At 38.2% G+C, this 27,821-nt stretch overlaps 1 protein-coding gene across 1 annotated transcript; it reads left to right on the top strand.

The window, feature by feature from the left end:
- The first annotated feature begins 1,393 nt into the window (after nt 1-1,393).
- LOC121147238 (alcohol dehydrogenase 6-like) lies at nt 1,394-22,353 on the top strand. The gene is made up of 8 exons (XM_040967054.1): nt 1,394-1,432; nt 2,498-2,599; nt 17,158-17,296; nt 18,179-18,266; nt 18,383-18,602; nt 18,789-19,049; nt 19,444-19,579; nt 22,211-22,353. Exons 1-8 carry the CDS (start codon nt 1,394-1,396, stop codon nt 22,351-22,353), a joined length of 1,128 nt encoding a protein of 375 aa, XP_040822988.1.
- The last annotated feature ends 5,468 nt before the right edge of the window (nt 22,354-27,821 follow it).

Here is a 27,821-nt window from a genome sequence, read left to right as displayed (position 1 = left end):
ATTCACTAGTACATTATTTAATTTCATGTTGTTGTTAGTTTTCTAATTTTTCTTCTTGTCATTGATTTTGTTTTATGGCTTTTCACTTAAGGAGGATGTATAATAACTGTGTACTAGAAACTACCATAGCCAAATTTGAAGATACAATGCAGTGTGCATCTCTACTTTCAAGTCAAAAATATATCTTGACAATTGGATGCTAGATTATCTATCATTATATGTACCTGCAATGTCAAGATGCACTTAATAACAGATTGATGGACTTCTGACAGCTTATGAAGCACTACACTACTATAATAATATAGGGGAGATCTGGGGGTTGTGATTTGGGTAGGAGGTAAAGGAAACCACAGAACCTTTGGAACTGTATCATAAAACTAAAAATAAAATTAAAAGATAATGTATGTTTAAATAATAAAAGCAGCAGAATATGAGTTTAAAATAAAAAAATAAAAAAATTTTAGACAGAAAATATAGTGACAAATTAAAAAATACATGAAGTAAATTAATTTTCTGATAAAGTATACACTGTGGCAAGTTTCAACTAGGGACAAATAAACATTGTATATACTTACATCAAATTTGCTTATCACTGTTTGCATAAACACAGTGAGTACCTAAGAGATAACAGCAGCCAATAAATATGCACTTGAAGTTTGTCAAGTTTGAGAAAAGTATTTTTCACATTCTGCTATTTCTAAAGCAAGATAACCAACAGGTTACATGGTTACCTAAACCAACAAATACCCTTTTTATTTTGCATTAAGCTGTTTGAGTTTGGTTTCTGTCCTGACAAATCTAATTCCTTTTTAGCAATCTATTTAATGTTGTTCCTTAAAGTCATTCTTACTCTTTCACCAATATTTATCATTCTTTTTAAATTTACACTTATTATTTCTTACATTTCCCTCATTGTACTTGCAAGAATTGAAATTTAAAACTTTGTATCAATTCTAAAATTAATATACAACTTCTGTGAAACTCGATTTCCTATGAAGAGGTATTACAGCAATTGCTCAAAAGATCGTGTGAAGGATCCATGAGATTCTGGATGTAGAGGAATTTCCAAGCACAAACCACAGACTCTTTGGGGAAACTTATTTTTCTTTCATTTCTTTTTCAATTTCTTTTAAAAATGCTTACTTATGCTGCTCTTTTGGTTCACTAACCTTTTCCTCAACTCAGTCCCTTCCCTCTCCTTCCTCTTCCATTTCACATCTTCCATTTTCCTTGCTGTGTCGTTCAGGTTTCATTCTCCCATTTCTCCCTCCCACTCTCAATTGGTGCATGGTGCCTGTGAGTCACCCTGAGGTGTGAGGAAACCCTAATATTCTGTCTGGGTTGGTGAGAAGAGACACAGGAGCTCTCATTTCTGCACCAGCCAGAAAGAAAAATGGAGCCAGCTAAACTCTCCCTAGAAACTGCTAGCAAGGTAAGTATGGCTTGTTCTCAAAATGTCCTGTCATACCTCATCTTATTTGCAGTTACAATTTTATTATCTAAGGCAGAGCTGAAAACACCATGGGAAGATACTGAGTGCCATGCTTTACATGAAGGCATTATTCCTGCTAATTTTTAAGTAAATCGTTAAGAAATAAAATAGCAATCATGGTAAAATAAGAACTATTATTCTTTAAGAAAACAGTTTATTCAATACTTTCGTTAAATTATTTTATCAAGTTCAAATTCATTATAAGCAGTCACCTTTTAATTTATAAAATTTAATATCAAAAATTAAATCGTGGGAATATTTGAAATTTAAAATGCCATACATAAATAAGTAGTATGACACAGGACTAAGTACCAAGGCAGGATACAATGTTACATATGTTATTTACTACAATGGACTTTGGCTACTGAAGCAGAATTAATACTGTTTCCTTCCTTATTTCCTAAGTTAGTAGCCAGAACTTATCATTTCTTTCTATGATGGATTTTCATCTTTTCTATTTTAACTATGTGATTACTACTAGAAACTATATTGCATAAAGACAGACTGTAAAAACTTAACTCAATATATAAGTTGATGAATATTAATAATTTGTGACATTTGTAATACAGAAAATAAATTAATAAATAGTACAATCAGATATCAGATCAAACAATTTTTTTAAATATTTTACAAATGTGTATATGAGGTATCTTCAAATAGTTCATGGAAATGCTTATGCATGGATTTTAATTTCTTACCAAAAGTAACCTATCTTTTAACTTCATTTTTCTATGAACTTGCTGAAGTACATTCATATTAAAGTGGCATAATATATATGAAATTACATATATCACAGATTTCAAATAACACTTGATGTTATTATTCAGATGTATTTAACATATATACAAGATTATTTTCAGTAGATAGGCTATCTATACTTCAGAAACATAAGCAGAGTGGCTAGTGAGTATAGTAGACGTGGATCAAATATATGTCTCACCAGATTTTAGTTTAAAAGCAGTAAGCCCACTTCATCACTCTGTCTTTCTGTATATATCCATATAGGTCATCACATGCCGGGCAGCTATTGCCTGGAAACCAAATGCTCCTCTGTCCATTGAGAAGATTGAAGTGGATCCACCACAGACTGGTGAGGTTCGAATTAAGGTAAATACGAACATAAGTCTTAGAGGATATGGCTATAAATGTATGGTGGCAATGATTTTAGAAGAACAAGCATATTTTATAAAACAGAATAAAGATTTATTTCCTACAATGTATAACTATATGTATATTACCATATTTATTAGTGAAATTATTGCATTTTTAATGTCACTAGCCCAAGATATAATCACTGAAATGTCATTAAATGTTTAAATACATTGTTATTTTAAGGTATTTTGAGGGAAAAATAATCCAATACAAGTAATTATTGATTCATAAATCTTTGATTTATAAAGTCATTCTAATATGCAGTTACATAATTTTATCATTTGAATATCCCTCCAAAACTCATGCTAGAATTTAATTGCCAAAATAATAGTATTGACCACTGAAGTCCTTAAAAGCTGATTAGGTTATGCAAACACCACTCTCAAAAATGGACTGTGACTGTCATTTCAAAAGCAAGTTAGTTATCACACAGTGGGCTCTTAAAAAGAGGGTAAATTCAGCAATTCTGCCTTTATCTACCATACATCCTTGTATCCTCTTCCACAGCATTATGACACACATAGTAACAATCACCAAATGTGGATTCCACATGCTTGGACTTTCCAGCCTCTAAAAACACAAGCAAAATAAAGTTCTATTGTATAAATAAACTGCCCAATCTGCAACACTCTGTTGCAGCCACAGGAAATAAAGACTATGATAGAGTAGATACTCTATTCCTAATGGGAGTGGCTAAGAAGTTGGGGCTCCTTTTCCCAACCCCATTCCCTCCGTTTAAGACTCCATTTCAGCTATAGAAGATTACCTCACTCTTATTCAGAAAGCAGCATTTCAAACCAGGCAGTGTAACAGTGAGAAAAAAACCATGGTCTTTTAAGTTTTTCATAGATAGTCTTTTTAGACAACCATAGTAGAACACCATAGATTGTACGGTTTAAGCAAAACAGTTATTTTCTCAAGTTTTAGACCTAGAAATCCAGGATCAAGGTGTCATCAGAGTGAGGTACATGTGAAGGCTTCTACCTGGCTTACACATTACCACCTTCTTGCTGTGCCTTCACACACTGGAAGGGAAGTAAGTAATCTCTGGTATCTCTTCCCACAAATTTAATGAAGTTTTAGGATACAAAAGTAAAATATAAAATAAGCTGCATTAATATATGCTAATAGCCAACTATCTGGAAAGCAAATTAGGGAAGTAATTCCCTTTAAAAACAACAATGAAAGAACAAAATACCTGAAAATAAAACTTAACTATGGAAGTAAAAAGATTTTGAATGGAAAACCACAAAATATTGTACCTTGACAGGGGCCAATGAATATTAAATGTAGAAAAGATACTCAGTTCATAGACTCAAAGGGTAGAATGGTAGTTTTCAGGGATGAGAGAAGAGGCACTTCTGTAGCTATTAGTCCACAGGCATAGTTTCAGCTATGTAAGATTATTTAAATACTATATATATGATGTATACTATTGTACCCAGAGTCAACAACAGTATATCATAAACTTAAAGACCTGCTGAGATGATAGAAGTCATTGCAAGTGTTCTTACCACAACAGAGTAAAATAAAATAAAAGGACAAGCAAGAAGGGGAAATTATTAAAAGAGAAAAAGAGAAAAACACATACATATAAGCCATCCCCAATAAGACTTACAATTGACTTCACAGCAAATGCATTAAATTTCAGAGAACAATGCAGTGAGAAATTCAAAGTAAAATCCTCTACTCTCATGACTAATAAAATCTGCACTTAGATATCTATGTTCCTTCCAAATCCTTACAATTAATCATATTAAATTCTCAGGATTTCAATTTGCATTTGCTGAAAGTGGAGTTTTTAATAAGCTGATCAATTTTACAAGAACAAACACAGTGTATAATAGATATTGGATGCCATTCTAGAAAGAAATTTTTTTCTCTGTGTGGTCCACATTCTAATGAAGTTGTTTGTGGAGAGGCAACAAAATAAGTTGTTTACATAGAAATTAGAAAGTGGTAAGCACTGAGTGAAAAAAAATAGTTAAATAGGGGATCAGAGAGAGAGGTTCCTGGAAGAGAACACAGCTGCAATTTCAGGAATTTTTGAGAATATTCTATGTCTCTACAGACAAAGTTGCATGTTAGACACCCAGCCATCTGGGCAAAGAACCTTCCAAAGTGAACAGGAGACTCCCAGGGAGACTCCCAGGCAGGTTCAGGGTCTAGCAAGGGACAACAGTAGACTGGACATGTGGGGGAGGGAGAGAGGAAATGAGAGAAGAGGTGAAAGAGGAGAACTCAGAACAGTAATGGAGGAGAAAGCTCATGTGAGCACTGAGGCCATTTTGAGAAGATTCTGTTTTTATTGTAATTGCAATAGAAAGACAGGAAGGTTTCAAGAAGGGACATGAGTTAGCCTGATTATAAATGAATCATTCTATCAGATGAGAACAGACTTGTTTTATGGTGAGTTAGGAGAAGGAGGCAAGGGATGCAAGAGATGAGTTAGGAAGCAAAACATGAGAATTTCCTAGCTATGGGCAACTGCCTAGGTTGCCTTGTACCTGGGAAAGAGTTACACTGCTGAGAGAAAAGCCACAAGCAGCTGATATGCACCCTGGGCCTGGCTGATGCAAAATTTGTGTTAACTATACCAGTGTGCCAACATAATTGCCTATTCTAGAAAGAAAGGAAGGAAGGAAGGAAGGAAGGAAGGGAGGAAGGAAGGGAGGAAGGAAGGAAGGAAGGAAGGAAGGAAGGAAGGAAGGAAGGAAGGAAGGAAGAAAGAAAGAAAGAAAGAAAGAAAGAAAGAAAGAAAGAAAGAAAGAAAGAAAGAAAGAAAGAAAGAAAGAAAGAAAGAAAGAAAGAAAGAAAGAAAGAAAGAAAGAAAGAAAGGGAATATAATGAAATGGAATGGAGAGGAGAGGAGAGGAGAGGAGAGGAGAGGAGAGGAGAGGAGAGGAGAGGAGAGGAGAGGAGAGGAGAGGAGAGGAGAGGAGAGGAGAGGAGAGGAGAGGAGAAGAAAGGAAAGAGAAAAAAATGTGGGGAAGGCAGGGAATGTAAGGTCAGGACACAACACCTGGGCCCCAAGGCAGGTACAGAGAAAGCGGTGTGGGGGGCACTGAAGACTGCCCAGGGAGCAGCTGAGGGCATGTTTGACAGGGAAGGAACAACTTCTGGGGTCTTCCACAAACAATAATACTACACTCAATGTAGTGGAATGAGCTGAAAGAGATTGCATTCGATGGAGAGACCTAGAGGTTATGTCTGGGACAGGCAAAGACATTCTCCAACATGGGAGACCTGGGTTGAGCTAAACCGCATCACCCACTGCCAGTTAGCACTCACAAAAGCTAGGGTGGGGGCACACCTGGCTGGGCCAGGCTGCAGTATCTGGACTACAACACCTACCAGAACATGAAAGAATGGGATCTGGGGGTAAACTCTTTGGGAGAATTGTGGGCTTACCGCTATGAGACTGAAGCATCCACCAGTTTACATACAGAGTGGGGCTCAGTATTCAACTGAGTAAGGCTGAACCATGGAAATCACCTGACAGAAACCCACCTAAAATTCATGGGAGTTGTGACTAGAAGGAGATCAGGTTAAGCTAGGCACCAGCACCCATTGGCACATGCAAGGGCTGGGGCTAGGGACAGACAATGCCAAGCGGGGTGATTGTCCCCACTGGCATGTGTGAGATGAGGCTGGTAAGGGAAATTGAGGAACTCCCTTACTAGACCAAGCAAGGTAAGGCCACAGCACTAGTCAGTTTTTGTGTGAGCTAGATGTGGGATTGACCAGGCTGGGCCAGGCCTGAATATCTGGTAGCACACAGGAGAGTCAGCACAGGGTGTGGGCTATGCCCAGCTGGGTTAGGTTGCAAAACCCATCAGCAAGTGCTCAATCTGAGGGTGGGCCATGCCAGGCTTGGTCAAAGCTTTTGCCAGCAGGAGCAAGACCTGGGGCTAGGACCAGGCCCGGTAGGAGTACTTTGGGGACTCACTTGCTGAGCTGCTTCCACTGGCAAGTGTGAGAGCTGGCATTGGGGGTGGACTGGTCTTGTGGCAGGCCAGGGTAAGCTAGGCTGTTGTACCTGCTGATGTACATGAGCGTCAGAATGGGTCTGCTGGCGAGGCTAGGACACAGCACCTGCTCTTGCAGGTGCTAGGACTGAGTGTGGGTCTTGTCAGGCTTCATGAAAGGACTTGCTGGAAGGAACAAGATCCAGGGCTTGGAACATTCCTGACACGGTAACTCTGAGCAGCCCCTTACTAGACTGTAGCTATCACTGATGAGCATAAGAAACAGGTTTAAGTGTGGGCCAGGCTGTACAAGACAGCAGCACCTGTCCACATACATGAGGGTGTGGTCTGCTGGCGAGGCTGGCTGAGCCTTCGCAGCTTACTGCAGTACTCATGGGTGTGCAGCAGAACTGGATAGGTTACTAGTTGGGCTGAGCTAGGTCACAGCAGAGGCTGGCACACACAAAAATCATGGCTAGGGTGTGTATAGTGTGGGTTATTGGGGGGTTGCCCCAGTTAGGCTATAGTATCCACTGGTATACAGGAGGACTGAGTCTGTGGTTGGCTGGTTATTTGGGCTGGGATGCAGCACTCATTGGTTTCTATGAGATATGGGGCTAGGGCATAACTAACCAGGCAACATCATCCACTTCAATGTGGATTGGCTGGTGCAGGTGATGGGCCAAACCTGATCCAGCACTGGCTATTTAGCTCACACAAGAATCAAGTCTGAGGCACCCCAGGCAAGTTTTCTTGGGTGAATCCTCAAGTAAACCACTGAAGTCATACCCTGACCACATGTAAAATTACAGGACATGAGGTCTAATCTTCAAGTGCATGTGTTGAGATTGGGCCTCCTCAGTTGTTAATGCCTGTGCAGTGGACAGAATGCACAGATGCACATAAAGGGACATAATAGCCAGCTCAACTAGGCCGGCAGGGGACATTGAGTGCCTCATCAGAGGATGGAAAGCAGAATGGCTGCACAATTCTTCTGGCCAAGCTTTGCAGGATATTCCTTGGTCTATGGATAGACTAAAGTAGACTTGATCAATCAGTAAACCTTGGAAAGATTTTCTGAATCCTAGTGTGAGGAAACAAATAACTTCTCAGAACTATCCAAAGTATTTAAATAGGAGGAGGCAAGATGGTGGTTTATGGTGCAGATTTGGGATGACGGAGAATCATTAGGGTAAAGTACAAGGAGAAGATCCAAGAAAAGAGAGAGGTTAAGAACTTGTCCTGGGGTACCTGGAGACCCCCTGGAAGCAGCAGCGATAGCAGAGCAGTGTTGCAGTGAATAGAAAAGCCACCAGCAGTCAGTAAACAGCAATCTGGACTCCAGCGATCCAGACTCCAGCAGAAGCCAGAGATCCAGTAATGGCCAGAACACTTGCAGCAGCCAGGTGGAAGCAGGAATTCGCCGGGAATTCGGGAGGCAAATACAGGCTAAGCATTGCCCATCCACTGATTTGTTTAACCCAATAATGAGCAGAGAAAGAGCAGCGGACTTCAAGGAGTGGTTCAGGGGCAGGGTAGATCTCACAACATAGACTCCAAGTAGTGCCAGATCGAGTGACATCTGTGTTGTGGGGCAGAGTGCAGATTTGAAGGGATGGCCTGGAGCAGGTTTATTTCTAACTAATCACACCAAGCTGATCTTACAGGGAAAGCAGCACCAGCTTCACATGCTGCAGGACCTGTGTGGTCCCCAGATCTGACAGTTAGAAGCCTCAGATCTCCATCTGTGCTGTGCTGGGAGCCATCTTGCACAGAGGAGCAAGGGCTGAGAGGATGGGATGAGCAGTAGTAAAATGCACATGCACAAAATCAGTAGGGCACAGGAATCATTTTCATGGGACCAGACATTGTTAAATAGAAGGGACAGCAGCTGAGCTGCACAAGCACTAAACTGGGAATAAAATCACTTCCAGCTTAGCACATTGCACAGGCTCCTCAAAGAATACAGTTCCATCATGGCACACTACAGGCTCCACTCAAAATAGCCCCAGTTGGCCCTCAGATTAACAGCCAGCAGGTGTTGGCAAGATCAGTGCCACTGACAACACAGCTGTTTAGGACAGCTGGTATTTTCCCAATCCAGGAACTGCATGAACATAAAATTGACTTGTAAACATATGAGTAACACATCTGAGAAACCTGCCCTATGGAGAAGAATCTGCCAACCCAGAATTGCAATGACAGAAGGCAGAGAACAGAGGCACTATGAATGTTACTGAAGATTCTCCAGCAAAGGAGCAAAAGCCTCTACCACCCTCGGTTAACTGAGGAAAAAACTGAGAAAATAAAGGATACAGAATTCAGAAAACTCACTATAAAGCTTCTGAATAACAATGAGAAGCACATACAGGAGTTCAAGGAATTTAAACAGTATGTCACACAGAATGAATCAAATGAAAGCTGATATATCAGAAATTAAGAACACAGTGGAGCAAATTAAAAATACAGTGGAGAGTGTCAATAATAGATTGAAGAAAGCAGAAGAAAGAATTTCAGAATTGGAAGATATTCCCTTTCACCATGTGGAAACAAACAAAAAGCTGGAAACGGAGCTGGGTCAAGCTAAAAAAAGTATCCAAGAATTTTTAAAATACCATTAAAAGGTCTAATATAAGAGTTATGGGAGTCCCAGAAGGTACAGAAAGAGAGGCTGGAATTAAAGATGTATTCAATGAAATAATTAATGAAAATTTCTCTAATCTGGAGAAAGAATTGCAAAACAATATACAGGAGGGTCACAGAACTCCCAACAGAGTTGATCAAAAGCAAACTTCACCATGACACATGATAATCAAGCTGTCTTCAGTTGAAAAAAGAAAAGATCCTTAAATGTGCACGTGAAAAAAAAAATTAGGTGACCTATAGAGGAACCCCAATCAAACTCACAGCTGACCTCTCAGAGGAAACATTATAAGCCAAAAGAAAATGGAGCGACATATGCCACATTCTAAAAGGGAAAAATTTTCAGCGCAGAATAATGTACACAGCAAAGCACTCCTTGTCTTTGAAAATGAAATAAAATTCTTCCACAGTAAAGAGTATCTCCAAAAATTCGCCTCTTCCAAACCTGCCCTACAAATGATACTCAAAGATGTTCTCTTAAAAGAGAAAAGGAAAAGCAACTACAAAAAACAGAAGCAAATGTGGAGAACATCCAAGTAAAAAGACAAGAGAAGATTAAATCAAAGAATAAGCCATTGCTAAAATAACAGGACCAAGCTATCACCTATCCATAAAAATATTGAATGTAAATGTCTTAAACTCATCAATCAAACACCATAGATGAGAAGACTGGATCAAAAAACAAAACTCACTTATCTGTTGCTAACAGGAGACACATCTCATCAACAAAGATTAGAGGAAACTAAAAGCAAAAAGTTGAAAAAAGATATTCCAAGCAAATAGTAAGGGAAAACATGTGGGTGTAGCCATTTTTATACCAGATGATATAGACTTTAATGTGAAAAACGTTAAGAGTTGAAGAAGGACACCACATGCTTATCAAAGGATTCATTCAGCAAGAAGAGATCACCATAATGAATATATATGTGCCAAATGCCAAACCATTTAGCTATGTGAAACAAATGTTAATGGATTTAAAAGGAGAAAAAGACTCCAGTACAGTCATAGTGCGAAATTTTAATGCCCCTTTAACATCAATGGACAGATCAATGAGACAGAAACTCAGCAAAGAAGCAACAGAACTCACCCAGACACTAGAGCAAAAGGACTTAGTTGATATCTACCGAATCTTTCATCCTATAGACAAAGAATATCTTTTTCTTTTTTTCAGTACATAGAATCTTCTCCAATTGACTGTGTTATAGGCCACAAAACAAGCCTCAGAAAATTTTTAAAAATTGAAATTATATCATGCATCTACTCAGATTATAATGGAGTGAAACTAGAGACCAATAAGTCAAAACACCCAGGAAGACATGCAAACACATGGAAGCTGAATAATACACTACAAAATGAGCAATGGATTAGAGAGAAAAATCAAAGGGGAAATTTAAAAATTGCTTGAAACAAATGAAGGTATCAATATAACATATCAAAACTTATGGGACACAATCAAGGCATTGTTAAGAGGAAAGTTCATCTCAATCAATGCTTATATTAAGAAATTAGAAAAAGCATCAAGTAAATTAGCTAACCTTATAGTTGAAGGAGCTAGAAAAACAACATCAAAGCAATCCCAAGATTAGTAGGAAAAAATAAATAATCAAAATAAAGGAGGAAATAAATCAAACAGAGACCAAGAGAACTGTATATAAGATCAATGAGTCAAAGAACTGGCTCTTTGAGAAAGTCACCAAAATAGACTCCCCACTAGCCAAGTGAATCAAAAAAAGGAAGAAGATAAGCATCAATAGCATCAGAGGATGACAAAGGAAACATAACAACAGATACCTCGGACATACAGAGAATTGTTAGGACCTATTACAAGCAACTATATGTGAACAAATCAGAAAAGATGGATATATTTTTGGACACATACAACCCACCAAAATTGAATCAGGAAACAATTAATAACCTAAATAGACCTGTAACATAGACTGAAATTGAATCAGTAATTAAAGCCCTCCCAATCAAGAAAAGTCCTGGACCAGATGGCTTCACTGCTGAATTCTACCAAACGTTTCAAGAGGAACTTACTCCAATTCTCCACAAGCTTTTCCAAACACTAACATAAAGGAAGGCAATCCTTCCAAACTCATTCTATGAAACCAATATCACCTTAATACCAAAGCCCGATAGAGATACAACAGAAAAGCAGAACTACAGACCGATACCCTTGATGAACACAGATGCAAAGATCCTCAACAAAATACTAGCCAACAGGATCCAACAGTACATCAGGCAGATCAATCACCCAGAGCAGGTGGGATTCATGCCAGGCATGCAGGGGTGTTTCAACATTCACAAATCAATACATGTGATGCACCACATCAACAAATTGAAAAAAACCCTATATGATCATTTCAATAGATGCAGAGAGGGCATTTGATAATATCCAACACTACCTCATACTGAAAACCTGAAACAAGACAGGCATAGAAGGAACATTCCAAAATACTATCAAAGCAATTTACCAAAAAAAAAAAAAGCCAGTATTATACTAAATGGGAAAAGATTGGAAACTTTTCCACTACAGTCTGGAACTATACAGGGATGCCCACTGCCACCACTACTCATAAATATAGTATTAGAAGTCCAATACAGATGTATTGGGCAATAAAAAGGAATTAAAGGAATACATATTGGAAAGGAGAAAATAAAGTTATCTCTATTTGCAAATGACATGATTCCCTACATAGGAGAACCAAACGATTCAGTCAAGAGATTACTGGAACTAATAAAAGAGTTTGCTAGGGCAGCAGGATACAAAATGATTGAAAACAGATCAATGGCACTAATGTACACAAATAATGGCTGAGAAAAAAATTGTAAATATAATCCCTTTTAAAATAGTGGAGAAGAATCCTAAATATCTAGAAACTAAGCTAACTAAATATGTGGAAGACCTCTGTGATGAAAACTATAAACCATTTAAAAAGAAATAGAAGAAATTGAAAAATGGAGAAACTTACTATTTTCCTGGAGTGAAGGAACAACATCATCAGAATGTCCAAATTACCAAATATACAGATTCAACAGAGTCCCAATCAAAATTCCAACAGCCTTCTTTTCATAAATAGAAAAGATGATACAAAAGTTCATCTAGGGCTACGGCGCTGTGGCACAAGTGGTTAAGGTCCTCACCTTGCACGCCCGGGATCCCATATGGGCGCTGGTTCTATCCCAGCAGCCCCGCTTCCCTTCCAGCTCCCTGCCTGTGGCCCGGGAAGGCAGTGGAGGACGGCCCAAGGCTTTGGGACCCTGCACCCGCGTGGGAGACCGGGAAGAGGCTCCTGGCTTCGGATTGGCACAGCATTTGCTGTTGCGCTCACTTGGGGAGTGAATCATCGGACGGAAGATCTTCCTCTCTGTCTCTCCTCTCTGTATATCCACCTTTCCAATAAAAAAATAATAATAAAAATAAAAATCTTTTAAAAAAAATGTTCATCTGGAAACACAAGATGGAAAGATCAAACTGGAGGAATCACAATTCCAGACCTCAAGACATTCTAAAGAGCAGTAATCATCAAAAGTCTTGTACTAGTACAAAAACAGCAAAGAAAATCAATGGAACAAAATAGAAATACCAGAATGCAGCCCACACATGTAAGCCAACTAATCTTTGACCAAGAAAAAAAAAAAAAGAAAACAATCCAGGGGAAAAGCCTGGTATATTCAACAAATACTGTTGGGACATTTGGATAGCAACTTTGGATAGATAGTAGAATTAAGGAGCAAGCCCTGCATCTGTCACATTATACGATCATCAGCTCTAAATTAATCAAGGACCTAAATTTACACCCAGAAACCATGAAACTCTTAAAGAAAAGCATAGGAAGCACTCTCCAAGATATAGGAATGGGGAAAGACTTCTTCGAAAAGAAGCCCAAAGCACAGGCAGTCAAAGACAAAATAAACAAATGGGACTACATTAAACCAAAAAGCTTCTGTACAGCAAAGGAGATGATCAATAAGGTGAAGAAGCAAACAACAGAATGGGAGAAAATGTTTGTACACTACATAACTGATAGGGGACTAATATCCAGAACTTACAAAGAGCTTCAGAAACCCAGGAACAGTAAACAAACAAACAAACCCTGTGAAGAAATGCACAAAAGAAATGAATGGACAAGTTTCAAAAGAACAGATTCAAATGGCTAACAGATATATGAAAAGATGCTCAGGTTCCCTAGCCATCAGCGAAATACAAATGAAAACCACACTGAGATTACACCTAACTCCAGTTATGTTGGCCTACATTCAGAACTCTGCTAACATCACCGGCTGGCATGGATGTGGGGAGAAAGGTACCCTTCCTCATTGCTGGTGGAAATGTAGGCTCATACAACTACTATGGAAATCAGTATGAAAAGTGCTTAGAGAATTGCAAATAAACTTGCCATATAACCCACTTATCCCACTCCTAGGAATATACCCAAAGGAAGTGAAAACTAAATATGAAATGTGGATCTGTAATTCTATGTAATCCTAAATTTACAGCAGCACAATCTACAATAGCAAAGACATGGAAACAATCCAGATGCCTTTCCAAAGAGGAGTGATTAGAAAGACTGGTAGATTTATTGCAAGGAATATTACTCAACCATTAAAAAGAATGAAATATTACCATTTGCAACTAGATGGCCCCAACTAGAGACTGCTATGCACAGTGAAATAAGTCAATCTCAAAAGGACAAATACTTTATATTCTCTCTAAGATAGCCTTTGTGCAAATTATAATAATAACCCTTTCCATACTGTTTTTTGCTGAATCCCATGTGTTTTGATGCTTTTGTTTTCATTTTCATTTCTTCCAAATAGTTTCTTTTGTTCTTGTCAAATTCATCAGTGGCTCATGGATTGCATGGTGGCATCATTTTATTCAATAGGCTTTTGTGTTTTCTTCACCCATGTTTTGGTTATTCAGTGGCACATTTTTTGACTCCATGGTGCTATAATTTTTTGTTTTAACTTCATCCCTGTTGTTGACCTTATTTTGTGGCTTCTGTTTTAAGGAAATGTATAGTGATGATATAATAGAGACTATCATATCCAGATGTGAAAATACAATGCAGTATGCATCCCTGCTTCCAAATCAAAGATGGACTCCCAATGAAACTGTTAGACATATCTAGACAATGTAATGCTGGACTGTCTGACATTGTCTGCACCAGCAATGCCAAGACACACTTAAATAACAGACTATTGGACTTATGACTGCTTATGAAGTAATATACTATTCTATTATATGGGGAATATCAGTAGACGGGTGAGAATTGGGAGGGGTGGGGAATCCTAAGCCCTCTGGAATTGTACCATAAAATTCAAAATTTTAAAAAAGAATTAAATTTAGAAAGTATTTAAACTAACATACTCAGAACATTCTTTCCTACATAAGGGTCTCTAAGAGGTCATCAAATGATTGCCCTGATCCCAAGATGCTGATGTAGTTAAATAAAAAGGAACAGCTCCCTCCCCTCCCCTTCCTTCCCTGCGAACAAAGGAGAAAAAAAAAAACTGAAACGTATGTATTTCAAGATATTCCTGCAAACATTAAATAATAAGACATACTTATTTTTATGTAAAACACATTTGAGCTTCATACATATGAAGGGTGTTTTAAAAGGTCGTGGAAAATATATAGTATAAAAAGTATACATGAATTACCTACTTTTGCGTAAAAATAAACATTTTAATTATATTTTCCCATGAACTTTTTGGAGCATTCTCATATATCAAGTTGATCTGGCATTAATTGGAAAGTTTGTATCTTCCCACTGCCGCCCCCCTATACACACATTCAGTATAACTGTAGTAAATCGCAAGACAGACTGTCCAGTCTTTTCTTGACGTTTTATTCTAATCCATTCATCTATTAGCCTGTTAATCTATCCTTGCACTAATGCCAAATGAACATAATGTTGTAGCCTCATCCTGGTAACTTGTGAAGTTTCTTTATTTTTCCTTGGTATTTTGTTCTGTTGCACTGAAATATCTTAGATTATCCTAATCTTTTATTACAAATTTTATCAGAACTGTCTTTTGTTTCATAGCTTCCTCTCCCCTTCCTTGTCACTGGAAAATGCTATTTGACCATTAGATATTTTTAGATAAATGTATTAAATAAAGGTAAAAATGTTAACTAAATACAAAATTTCACACTTATTCTATAGAATGACATTCAATTCACTTGCAATGTAATCTCCCAAATAGACTCAAGTTTTGTTCATCTTATCAACTGATTGGTATTATATCTTATTTATTCTGTTACTAGTGGTGCATTTATTGTACTGAGCTTTTCTACTTATCCTTAGAACAAAGTTGAATCTGAAAAAGCCTAGCTTGGCACAGCTGGAAGCTGAACTACCTATGTATAATTGTTAAGTTATGCTTAACAAAAATCTTGCTAGTTCACTGCTTAAAAAAAAAAAGCTTTACCAATAAGATACCTAATGTTTCTATATTTTCAATTACTTTATTGAAAGAGCTGAATTCTGCCAGCAAGGTGGCAGCAGGAAAAAGCCTATGATGGCAACGCCAGCATCCTATATAGGTGCCAGTTTGAGTCCCAACTGCTCCTCTATTCCAAACCCCTGCTTATGGCATGTTTTTAAAAAGTAGCACAGACTGGCCCAAATGGAAGACCCAAAGGAAGTTCCTTGTTCCTGGCTTCAGATAAGATCAGCTCAGTTCTGTATATTGGTAGCCAGGTAGAAAGTGAACCAGTGAATGGAAGATCTCTCTCCCTGCTTCTCCATCTCTAACTCTGCCTTTCCAATAATAAATAATTCTCAAAAAAAAAAAGAAAGAAAATGGAGCTGAATCCTAATCACTAGACAACAATGGAATTCTTTACTAGTTCAGTGTAATAATAAAAATATAACAAAAATCCATTCAGAGTACAAAAATTGGGAGATGAACCTAAAATAGCTTAGAAAACAGACATAAATAGAGGGCAACCTAGTTTTAGTTATGGGATGCAGGGCTAGCAAGTTGTTTCTCTCTGAGAACCAAATAGGATGTTGAACACCAATAACCAGCACACATAATTACAGATTTCCTACAAGCAAAATCTGTAGAAAAGATATGAGCTTGCTTGGACAATGATTTTGGCTAAAAGCCTGAACAAACAGACCAGAAATCACAAAATGAAATTTCATCTTCTTGCAGAGATAAGAAAGGAAAAACTGAAATAAACTAGCAATGAACTGAACAATCAGAATGGCACAAAGTACAGAACACACAAGACCAAATGTCTACTGACTAGGAAAAACAGTAAACACAATATCTAGATGGAATTTGTTAGTGGATTCCAGATGTACTGAGTCAAGTAATAAGAGAACTGAACTTGCAATTTGACTCCACTCCATTCAACTGTGGAAAATCCTTGTCCTGGGGGACAGCTAACTGACCTTTTGTACTGGAACATTCCAAGAACCAACTTACAATGAGAGGGGGAAAAAAGAAAGAAACTATGAATCAAGGCACAATCTTCAAAGAAAATCCTTTTCCATTTATCCTTTCAGATATGCCACAAGTCAGGTTAACATGTAAAGAATAGGGAACTTAACCTGAAAAGCCTTCCATTTTAGCCCCACTTACTAGCAGGTAGAGGCAGTAAGAGAAAATTGGGTTATTTGCTTCAAAGAAGTAGAAAACAATTCACTGCATGTTTGTGATTTGAACAGGTTTAGGGAAAATTACACCCACAGAAATAAACAGTGTTTAAGTCATTTTCCTAAAACAGCTATACTACAGGGGCACAATCAATAACAAATCAAATATATAGCCTAACCTTGAAGGAATATATTCTGTCTCCAGACCAGGAAATAACTGCATTGTTCTGGACAACTGCCTTTTATGACAAAGCATTTTATCTCCAACCATTTGATCATTTTTCAGATTATATCCTCTGGAATCTGTGGTACTGATAAACACATTCTGGAAGGAAAAAACGAAGTACCATTTCCTATCATTTTGGGACATGAAGGGGCTGGAATTGTAGAGAGTATTGGAAAAGGAGTAACCACTGTGAAACCAGGTAAGTTCCAGGATGGATATGGTGCTTCTCCTTCCTAACTTGCTTCCTGATTCTTCCCAAGAGCTCCATATAAATAGCTGAACTCATTATATGCTAAAAAAAAAACAAAAAACAAAAAACAAGAAACATTAAAGTACATTCTCATAGCAGATAAAAGAAACAGCAACTTAAGACTTAGAATGTTCTAGCTCTGTGTTTGAGGCTACTGATGTAGAACACTAATCAAAATAGACAAACCTTATGCCATGAATATCAGGGCAACTCTCAGAATTAGCTATCATCCTTGAATATCAGTGTTATCAGAGACAGAAATGTCCAAATTCGTTTTGTAGTTCAAAGGTCCATTTGTATGAAAACCGATTTATTTCCATTTAAAATGAAATCATATTTCAAAAATAATGATGGGAATGTGATTTTTTTACCTAACCACTAAAGTGACAGTTGAAACACTGCATTCCGTACACAACAATTCCTGGGTTCAAGTCTCAGCTGGACTCTTCATTATAGCTTCCTACTAATTTGTTCTCTGGGAAGCAATCTGTGATGGCTCAAGAATTGGGTCCCTGGGCCCCACCTGGAAGACATGGACTGAGTTTCAAGCTCCCAGCTTCAGCCTGGTCTATCACAGACGTTTGTTAGCACTGGAAGGTAGAGCAGCAGATGATGGGATTTTTTTCTCTCTCTCTCTCTCTTTTCTCTCTCTTTCTCTTTCTCTCTTTCTCAGTCACTGTTTCCCCCCATGCTTGTCTGTTTCTTCAAAAAACACAGTTTGAATATATAAATTAAAATAATAACTTTCCTTATAACAAATAATTTTGTATAAAAAAACATGATGTTGATTAAATTTCAACCTGGTAATCTTTTGTTGTTCTTCTTTCTTAGGAGACAAAGTCATAATGTTTCCTCTTCCAGAGTGTAAAGAATGCAACTCTTGCTTGAATCCCAAAGGCAACCTCTGCTTGAAGGGAGAGTTAGTTTTGATTTTTTTACTTTCTATCATCCCATTATTTTTCTTTGGTACAGGTATTTAACTCAGAGCTAAATCCTTTGTTTCTCTCCTTGTCAATCTATGTTTTTGTGCAATAGTGTTCTTTCTCCAACTGGGTTAATGTTAGATGGAACCAGCAGATTTACCTGCAGAGGAAAGAAGATTTATAATCTTTACCGCACAAGCACATTCACTGAATATACTGTTGTGCATGAAATAGCAGTAGGGAAAATTGATGCTGCTGCTCCTTTGGATAAAGTCTGCATCATGAGCTGTGAGGTGCCCACAAGCTTTGGAGCTGTGTTTAACACTGCAAAGGTAAGAACATGCCTGTATGCTGTTCATGTGATGTTTGTGACTGTCCATACAATGTCAAACCAAGAGCTAGGCATCCAGAGTACTCTTCTACTACACATAAACTCAATATGGATTCTTTTCTTCTCTCCTCAAAACAAGAGCATGAATTCTGGGTATCTAAGAGAAGTTTATTCTTGCAATTTATAGGTAACTCCAGGTTCCACCTGTGTGGTCTTTGGACTTGGAGGAATTGGAGCAGCCATTGTAATGGCTTGCAAAGCTTCTGGTGCTTCTAGGATCATTGGGGTTGACATCAATGAGCAGAAGTTTCCCCGGGCAAGAGCATTAGGCGTCACTGACTGTCTCAACCCTCAAAAACTCAAGAAGCCAGTCCAGGAGGTGGTGACGGAAATGACACGTGTTGGTGTTGACTTTGCCTTTGAGGCCATTGGACTCTTTGATACCATGGTATGTGGTCCTGGGGGGGTACTACAGTGAGCGGGTACTGCTAGTCCACATCTAGGTGTAAGTTAAATTAACTTCCTAACAAAATAAAATAACTATAAGTGAAATGTTTTGAGTATATGTAAAAGGCCTTGCACCAAGTATTTATACATATTATTCTATTCAGTCTACACCTTCCAAACAATTTGAATGCTACCAGTATCTTTATTCCAAAGATTGGATGATTTAACTGTAGTTAATGCAGTTAATTTAAACAGTTTGCCCTAGATCTTATGAGGAATATACCACATAATATTTTGTTATTTTTCCCTTATAGCTACCATAAAAACAAAGTTTATGGTTGCCCAGAAACTACTTGAGACTACTAATAAGCTAATAAATCTGTGTCTTAAATTAGGTTGCAGCTTTGGAATCATGCAATCTGAGCTATGGAGTGTGTGTGATTGTTGGAGCAGCACCCTCAAATTCAAAACTCTCCTTTGATCCCATGCTGATTCTCTCTGGGAGAATTCTGAAAGGTGGAATTTTGGGAGGTAGGTCTTGCATGTTCTCTTTGTTTTTTCCAGAAATCTAGACAACTTTTATGCCCTTTGGCAAGGTATGGAAGGCAGGAAATATAGAAAAAATTCTTCTGTATGACAGGAAATAAAGATAGCATATCAAAAACAAAAAAAAGTATTTAGCCCTTCTTAAGTAAGTCAATAGATATTGACTAGGATAAAAAGACTTTGATAATTCATTACTTATAAGATACAGAACAGTCACAGGGTAGCGTGTTTATTGTACCCAAACATACCAGACCTGGGAAGCAGGGCATGTAATGCCTCTGAATCACTCCCCAATACAGAATAAGATGAGGAGAAACTCTCACTATATTAATTGATTCTCACCATGGCAATCATCCTAACTTGGTATTTAAGAACAAATCAGATAGCTCTAATGTGGTATGTTATTTGAATATCTCTTTTGCAAAAAATGCTTCTGAATTCCTTTCCTGCCACACCTAAGACCCACTGCCAGTGTGTGTCCAAAGCAAAACTAACCAACACAGCCTTTTGCAATGATGAAAATACTCTTCAGTTGTTTATTGCTAATGGTATCCAATAACCATATGTGGCTTTTGAACACTCAAAGTGTGGTTGGCAGGACTAAAAAAACCTGACTGTTTAATTACAATTAATTTTAATGAATTGTTTAAATAGTTTAATATGACGCTAAACCCTCTGACTTTAGCTAGGAAGCTCATATATCATAAATTAATTAGAGGATTTTATAGTATATGACTTAAAATCATTCTCTAACATGACCTAAATCAAGTAATTTAAAGTCTTTAGTTGTCAGACCTGTGACACAGAGGAGGGTAAATAGTATTCTTTTCTAGTATAATATTGTGAAAACTAAATGAAACAATGCAGGAAAGTGATGGCAACAGTGGTAACAGAAGTGTTGATCCCAATAAAAGATTGGGAGAAAGAATCTACACGTGGTAAAAGATAACAGATGTTTGTTGCTGTTTTCTCCTTTAGTTATTCATCAGGCAACACTGTATAATTTGTTATTAAAATTATATTAGTCCCTAGTTACCAATACTAGAAAAACTTTTATAAAACTTTCATTATAAAAATTACTTCTTTCAGAAATCCTATATATCTGAATTTTTCTAATTCAGTAAAAATCCATTTTTAAAATTAAAATATTTTCTAAGCAACTGGGCTGCAGGTGAGAATGACTATATATAACTGACACAGATATTTCTTTTAACTGCTAACCATTTATATTGGTCCATTTCTATTACTATCAAAAAGCACCTGAGCTAGGTAATCTCTACAGAGATTTATTTAGGCTCACAGTTCCATCCAAGGTTGAAATTCATACCTGATGAGGATCTTCCTGCTGGCCAAGTCCTCAGGTGGTACAGGATATCACTTGACAAGAGATAGGGAGTACATGTTGCCTGGTCTCTCCCTTTCCATGAAGCTAACAGTATTCAGTTATGAAAACTCCACCCCAACGAGGTTTTCTAATCCTGACCACCTCCTAAAGGATCTGCCTCCATGCTTTTTTATACCCAAAAAGCACCCATGCTCCTGAAATTTCAAATAGGAACTAAGTAACAAAACCTTAGTGTAAATCTTTAGCCCAGTGGTTCAGAATACTGTTTGGAGAATTGATATGCCATAACAAGTCCCAGGGTTAGAGTTGTGGCTCCAGTCCCAATTCTAGTTTCCTCCAAATACATGCTCTGCAGGCAGCAGGACTTTTAAAAGATGTATTTAATCTTAGTTGAAAAGCACATTTACAGAGGGAAAGAGAATTGAGGCAGGGGTGAGGGATCATAGAGAAGAGAGAAAGAGATCTTTAACCTACAGGTCACTTGCCAAATGGCAGCAAGACCACAGCTGAGCCAGTTGAAAGCCAGGAGCAAGGAGCTCCATCCAAGTCTCTCAAATGTGCACAGGAGCCTAATGTCTTGAACTATTTTCTGCTGCTTTCCCAGGTATATCAGAGGAAACTGGATTGGAAGTAGAGTAGCTAGGACACAAACCGATGCCCATATGGGATGCTGGTGCAGCAGGCTTAAGCTTAGCTTATGATGTCATGGTGTCAGTCCCCCAGCATTCATTTTAATCTGGTTTGGAAAGATGGCACGGAGAGCTGCACTGATAGAATAGCTTAGCCCTTATTACTTCCATGAAGACAGCTATTCCACCCCATGCAGGAACCCAAACCTCACTCAGGAGGCAGAATGAATGAGGGGAGAGAATAGGGTCAGAGACATATAACTATAGATTTGAACAGAATAAGATTATGGTAAGTTAAGCAAGCTGGAGTCACACTATTACAGGGTATCACTGATGCCCTGAGATCAAGGATAGTCACAGACTCGAGGGCAGTGACAGCATTTGAGAGTTGACTCTAACAGCCCACTTGACTCACAAATGTAAAGCTTCTCTATGACACCTGGAGACTTTATCCTCAAAAGCTTTGCCTGAGACCTGTAATGAAACACATTGACTTGCTTTTGAAAAATAGAAAAAGGAGCAAAATGTGAATGTTACACCATTTTCCATGAGTGTGTTTATCAGTTTTATAAATAAATCAATTGTTGAATCCCTTATTTAGTTTCCATATTATTCATGTCCTGTTATTACCCCCTTCTACAGCATATAAAACCAGAGACTGTATTCCACAACTGGTAACAGACTACCTACAAAACAAAATCAACACAGACCCACTTATAACTCATCAGTTGCCTTTTGAAAAAATCAATGATGCATTTAAATTGCTGCAGAACGAATCTTGGTGAGTATTTGTGTGTGAACAGCCACCGAGGGGTATGTGTGTGTAAAATGCTTCTGTATGAAATATACATGTGATTTTCATCCAAAATTTTATGAAATTTAAGAGCATACAAAGTGAGAATGTGAGCAATTTTAATAGCAGCTTGCCAACAGCTATAAAAGGGTTTTGAGTCAGTTACGAGGAATTTCAGCCCTGTCTTACATAATTGCTGTGTGACACAGAATGACTTTCTTGACCTACATCTGTTTTAATTTTCTTAAATGGACATTAATAATATCTCCTCACTTTGGAGACTCCTAGGAAGGTCAAATGAGAAAATCAAAATCAAAGACCAGGGAAAGATAAAGTGTTAGTAAAACAGGTTAAAATAATGGTTGTGTTATCATTAGCTCGAATACTAGTACATATTACCAAGAAATTAAATCTTTGCAGCAACCTGCAAAGAATAACACAATCTTAAAATGATTTAAATTCAAATAGGAAATTATTTGCAAGTTACAAATTGTGCCTTTATGGACTTATGGGTCCTTCAAAAAGCTCAAGTAAAAGACAAGGTTTTTTTACTTTAAAAAAAAAGTTTGACATAACTGCAGTTTTTTCCATGGACTTTTTGAGTGTCGCTCATATTTTCAAGCAATTTTCTGTTTAACATTCCATGATCTATCTAATCAGTATGTATTAATTAAGCAGCTAGTAATGTGCTGACACACTGGCAAATGCAGTTCAGTATAATCACTGTCTTTAGGTTCATGCTGGCTCAGACTTAGAGTGTAAGAAATTGTGAACCTAAGTCAGTATAATGCCGGGTAGAATGCTATGTCTGGCGAAGAAATACAAGCCCCAAGATTCAGGTTATGGAGACATCATTGTTCACTGCCTAGAGTACGGGAAATCCTTGGGGAGCAGGTCACCAGTGTTCTGGGCCCTGGAGCTTGCAAGGTCTGAAACATGAACATGTAAAGATAATGTAGAGATTGGAACTGTGCACAAGGACTCACAGGAGAGAAAACAAAACCCACATATGATAAATGGCAAAGAATTCAGATTGAAAGAAGCAATTTGCATTTGTTAAAGTGAATGTAAAGGTCTTGACTATATATTTTATTTTAAATATTACCATAAATAACTAAGACTTCCATGTTTGAAGAATTTCAAGCAAAAAGTTTTCCATCTAAAGAAAACTGAATTTGCTTAGGATATTAGTTTGTCTTTCCAGGTCCTTAACTATATTATATTATTATGAAATATCACCACAGAATGACTAAATTAATCAGCAAGATTCCCTTAGAATTACTACACCCACTGAGTAGAATGAATGAAACATATATATACTGCTATAAATTTTAGTGCATTTTAAATATAGCATTCTGAAAAAGAATTTAAAAACAAAGGTTTAAAAACTGGAAGGGAAAGAAAAAGGTATGGCTAGTTATTTGAGAAAATTAGCCCTTTATGACCATCTATTAGACAAATGCATTTAAACATGGCAAGGCCACAATTGCAGTTACAAGCACATAAAAAGGACAGAGATGCTGCTGTTTCTACCCTTCACATTAATTATGATTTGTAAGTTCTGACCACAAATAAGTTCCATATACTAACCCTAGAAAAAGGTAGCTTTCATCAACTTACTCATTAATGCCTCATACAATTTACATTGCCAAAATAGACTTTCAGGAAACATTAAATTTTTTAAATTACCTTTGTTAGAATTGGATTGATAATCATTTATGACAGGAACATTAGACTGTAGGACCAGTGCTGAAAAATCAATATTGCCCCTTGAAACATTAGCAGTGTGTATGGCAACAGAACAAAGTGTGGCATGGTGTCTGGATAAACCTTCCTTAAGAAACAAAATCTAGACTGAGACCCTGGAGCTTTTACAAACATTCCTGATTAGAACAGTATTAACTTGCTTCAACCTCACTAATAGAAAAAAACATTTGAAGAACCCTTTTTATACAAGGACTTCCTAAGCCTGGATTGAAAGATTATGAGTTGTATAAGATCTAAGGTCACCCCTATTTTCACCTTCATTTATGGAAACCAAATGAAGCACCAAGGAGTCATTGTCCAGGATCACATAGCCAACTACCAGCTGAGTAGATTTTCCTGGATTCTCTATACTCCTTTCTCTACATGAGTCTTTCCCACTGTTCTCACGTTTTGGCATTTTTGAGTCTTGCATTCTATGTCTCAGTCACAACAAATTTCTTTCCTTTCTGTCCTCATACCCTACCTCTTAAAGGAAGATGTCAGGCCTCCCTGTCTTTGACTCTTCATACTTGCTCTGGAACCCGACCCACTCACACTGTTTGTCTCTTTAGCCACCTGGCAGTATGCAACTCAATTTAGAAGGGCCTGCAACTCCCAGAATTCCAAATTACATTTACTTCCTCTCTGTTCTCTTTCTACCCTCACCTTCCCTTAAAATGCCTAATAATGCATGTAATTGTCTGTTTAGTTATTTGTCTGATGAATCCCTGAATGTCACATTTTTCATAATAATCCCAGCCTCAGGTGAAATGCTTGAAACATGTAAGTTGCTTGGTGACAAACTTGTTCAAATGAATGAAATTATCAACATGATACATTTGCATTAAGGATGTATTAAGGATGTATTATTTGCATCCTTAATGCAAATGTATCAGACCAATGGATTTAGAATAAAGTATACATCTACAGAGTTTACCAATACACAATACACAATAAAAATAATGTATATTATTCTGATAGCTCTCATAAATAGAGGAGGTGTAAACAAAACTACACAACTATAACATCACAGGAGAAAAACAAAAACAAAGGAAGCAGCTGACATTTAAATCAAAATAACATCGCTGTCCTCATGCTGCCTTCCGTAATTAGAAAGCAGAGAAAGGCTGTGGAAGTCCTACCTTTACCACCAGATTAGCTTGGGGCCAGCTGAAGATGGATCAGAAATCAGTCACTGGGGAGCCATATGACATAACTATGACATCTCTCTTGCTTTATTATCTCTCTGTCTTGATACTAAAGTCAGTATCCAGATTGCCAGTTACAAACTGAACTTGATCCCAGAGACATTTTCTGGGGACTAGTACTGGTGGAGGGAAGAACAATTAAGCTAAGAAAAGAAAATAGGGAAGCTAGACAATTTGGTAACACACATGCTATAATTATTGTGTACAATTTGCATTTGTGCAGCCAAGTCCTTGTTTCAGTATTTGTATTTTTTGTGTTTCAGTATCCGCTGTGTCCTCCTGTTCTGAGACCCCAGAGAATGAAAACGGTGCCTAAGTATCGTCAGCAATGCCCTCTTTAGCCTTTGTCCATCTTCTTGATGATTTAATTAGTATACACAGAGCCCCAAACTGGGAGGAGGGCTCTTGTAGGAATTTCAGAAATGAATCAATTGTGAACCAGTGCTGTGGCTCCAAAGGTTAATCCTCCACCTTCCAAGTGCACCATCCCATATAGGCACTGGTTCATATCTTGGCTTTTTTGCTTCCCATCCAGCTCTCTACTTGTGGCCTGGGAAAGCAGTGGAGGATGGTCCAAGGCCTTGAGACCCTGCTCCAATGTGGGAGACCTAATTGAAGCTCCTAGCTCCTGGCTTTAGATTGTTTCAATTCCAGCCATTGCAGTCATTTGGGAAGCAAACCAATGGATTAAAGATATTTCTATTTCTCCTTCTCTGTATGAACTGGCCTTTCCAATAGAAAAACAAATAAATCTTTTAAAAGAGATGGACAAATGAATCAATTATAATAAAACTAATTTGAGATCATGTTTACATTTCAACATAAATGATGAAGACAAGAAGATGGAATTGGTTGTTGATGAACAGACTCTTTTATCCACAATAATTGTTTCACTTTAAATTTGTTTCATTTTGGATAGGTCTCAATCCAACTTGTGTTTATTAATTTAAAATTTACAAATGACGTTAATGCTTTTCCAATCCACATGTAATAAGTTGCCCTGTCTGAGAAAGAGCTCCCATTTGCCTGCCTCCTAGAACAAGTACTGGGAAGAGCAGTGGCCAGTGGTTTGAGTGTGAGCTTAACAAATCTCGGGCCAAATTTCCTCAGTTGGGGGGCCCGGCGCGGTGGCACAAGTGGTTAAAGGTCCTCGCCTTGCACGCCCGGGATCCCATATGGGCGCCGGTTCTAATCCCGGCAGCCCCGCTTCCCTTCCAGCTCCCTGCCTGTGGCCTGGGAAAGCAGTTGAGGACGGCCCAAAGCTTTGGGAACCTGCACCCACGTGGGAGACCCGGAAGAGGCTCCTGGCTTCGGATCGGCATAGTATCGGCCCGTTGCGCTCACTTGGGGAGTGAATCATCGGACGGAAGATCTTCCTCTCTGTCTCTCCTCTCTGTATATCCGCCTTTCCAATAAAAAAATAATAAAAATAAATTTAAAAAAAAAAAAAGAAAAAAAATAAAAACAAATTTCCTCAGTTGGGATGGTATGGAGAATGATCTTAACTGTGCTTCAAGACTGACAAAACCACTTGACATTAAATCCCACCTGCCTTTCACAGAGACACATCTTTTGTATTGCTTCTCACCACGCTGTTTTCCCCTTGATAGGCCAGCAGTCTTGGAGTAAAACTGAGTCATTTTACTTCTCTGCTCAGTTCCTCAGCTTATATGTAAACTATTTCAAACCACTGCATCTACTGGCACTTGTAGAAACTGGGCTGGAGGCTGACCTAGTAGGAGTTCCAGAAGATCCCCTCTACCAGACCAACGCACCCACAGTTACTTACAGAAGATAGTGCAGGCAACAGTCCAGACCAGGCTTCAGTACCCACAAAGGAGAGTAAAAATCAGGGCGGGGATAGACAAAGTAGAGTAACCTGGTTAGCAGAGAGCCCCTGAATCACAAGAGTTCCTTGTACCAACACGATCCTCAGTCTCAGAGCAGAACCCCTGGACATGTGGTCTGACTCTGGAGCACATGTTGCAAGACGAGGTGGCTCCTGTTGCTGACTCCAGATAAAGGGTGAAGAGTATACCCAGATGCAAATGAAGGAACAGCCAGATCCTCTAACCCAACAAAATACCTCTGTACCTTTTCAAAGGATAGAAAGAAAGGCAAGTGGCATGACACTTCAGGCCAAGTTCTACAGAAAGTATTTAGACCTGTGGACACTCTGAGGTGGACACGGACAACCAACAGGCCTTAGAACTTATACAGAGAAAATAATTAAGAGTCCCTGTGGGAACAGATGGAATACATCAGCTCTTGCACAATGGCCACTCAGCTCTCAGGACGTTCTCCCCACTCCCGCTCTGGGTGTCCTGAGGGGGCATCAACAGACCATCTCTGCTCCATTCCACTAATGTAGTCTGACAACAATCAGCAGCATACCCTTTCCATTCTCTCCCCTACCACAGACATATCTCTTTTACCTCTTCTACTTTCCCTGATCCTCTCATTCCCTGCTAGAAGTTCCTACGGGCCTGCAATTCTCATTCCCTCA

The sequence above is a fragment of the Ochotona curzoniae genome, unplaced genomic scaffold, assembly GCF_017591425.1.
Source record: "Ochotona curzoniae isolate NIBS_2020 unplaced genomic scaffold, NIBS_Ocur_1.0 scaffold_4506, whole genome shotgun sequence".
Classification (NCBI taxonomy): Eukaryota; Metazoa; Chordata; class Mammalia; order Lagomorpha; family Ochotonidae; genus Ochotona; species Ochotona curzoniae.
Note: the sequence above shows the minus strand (reverse complement) of the source record. Positions and strands in the feature narration are given on the sequence as shown.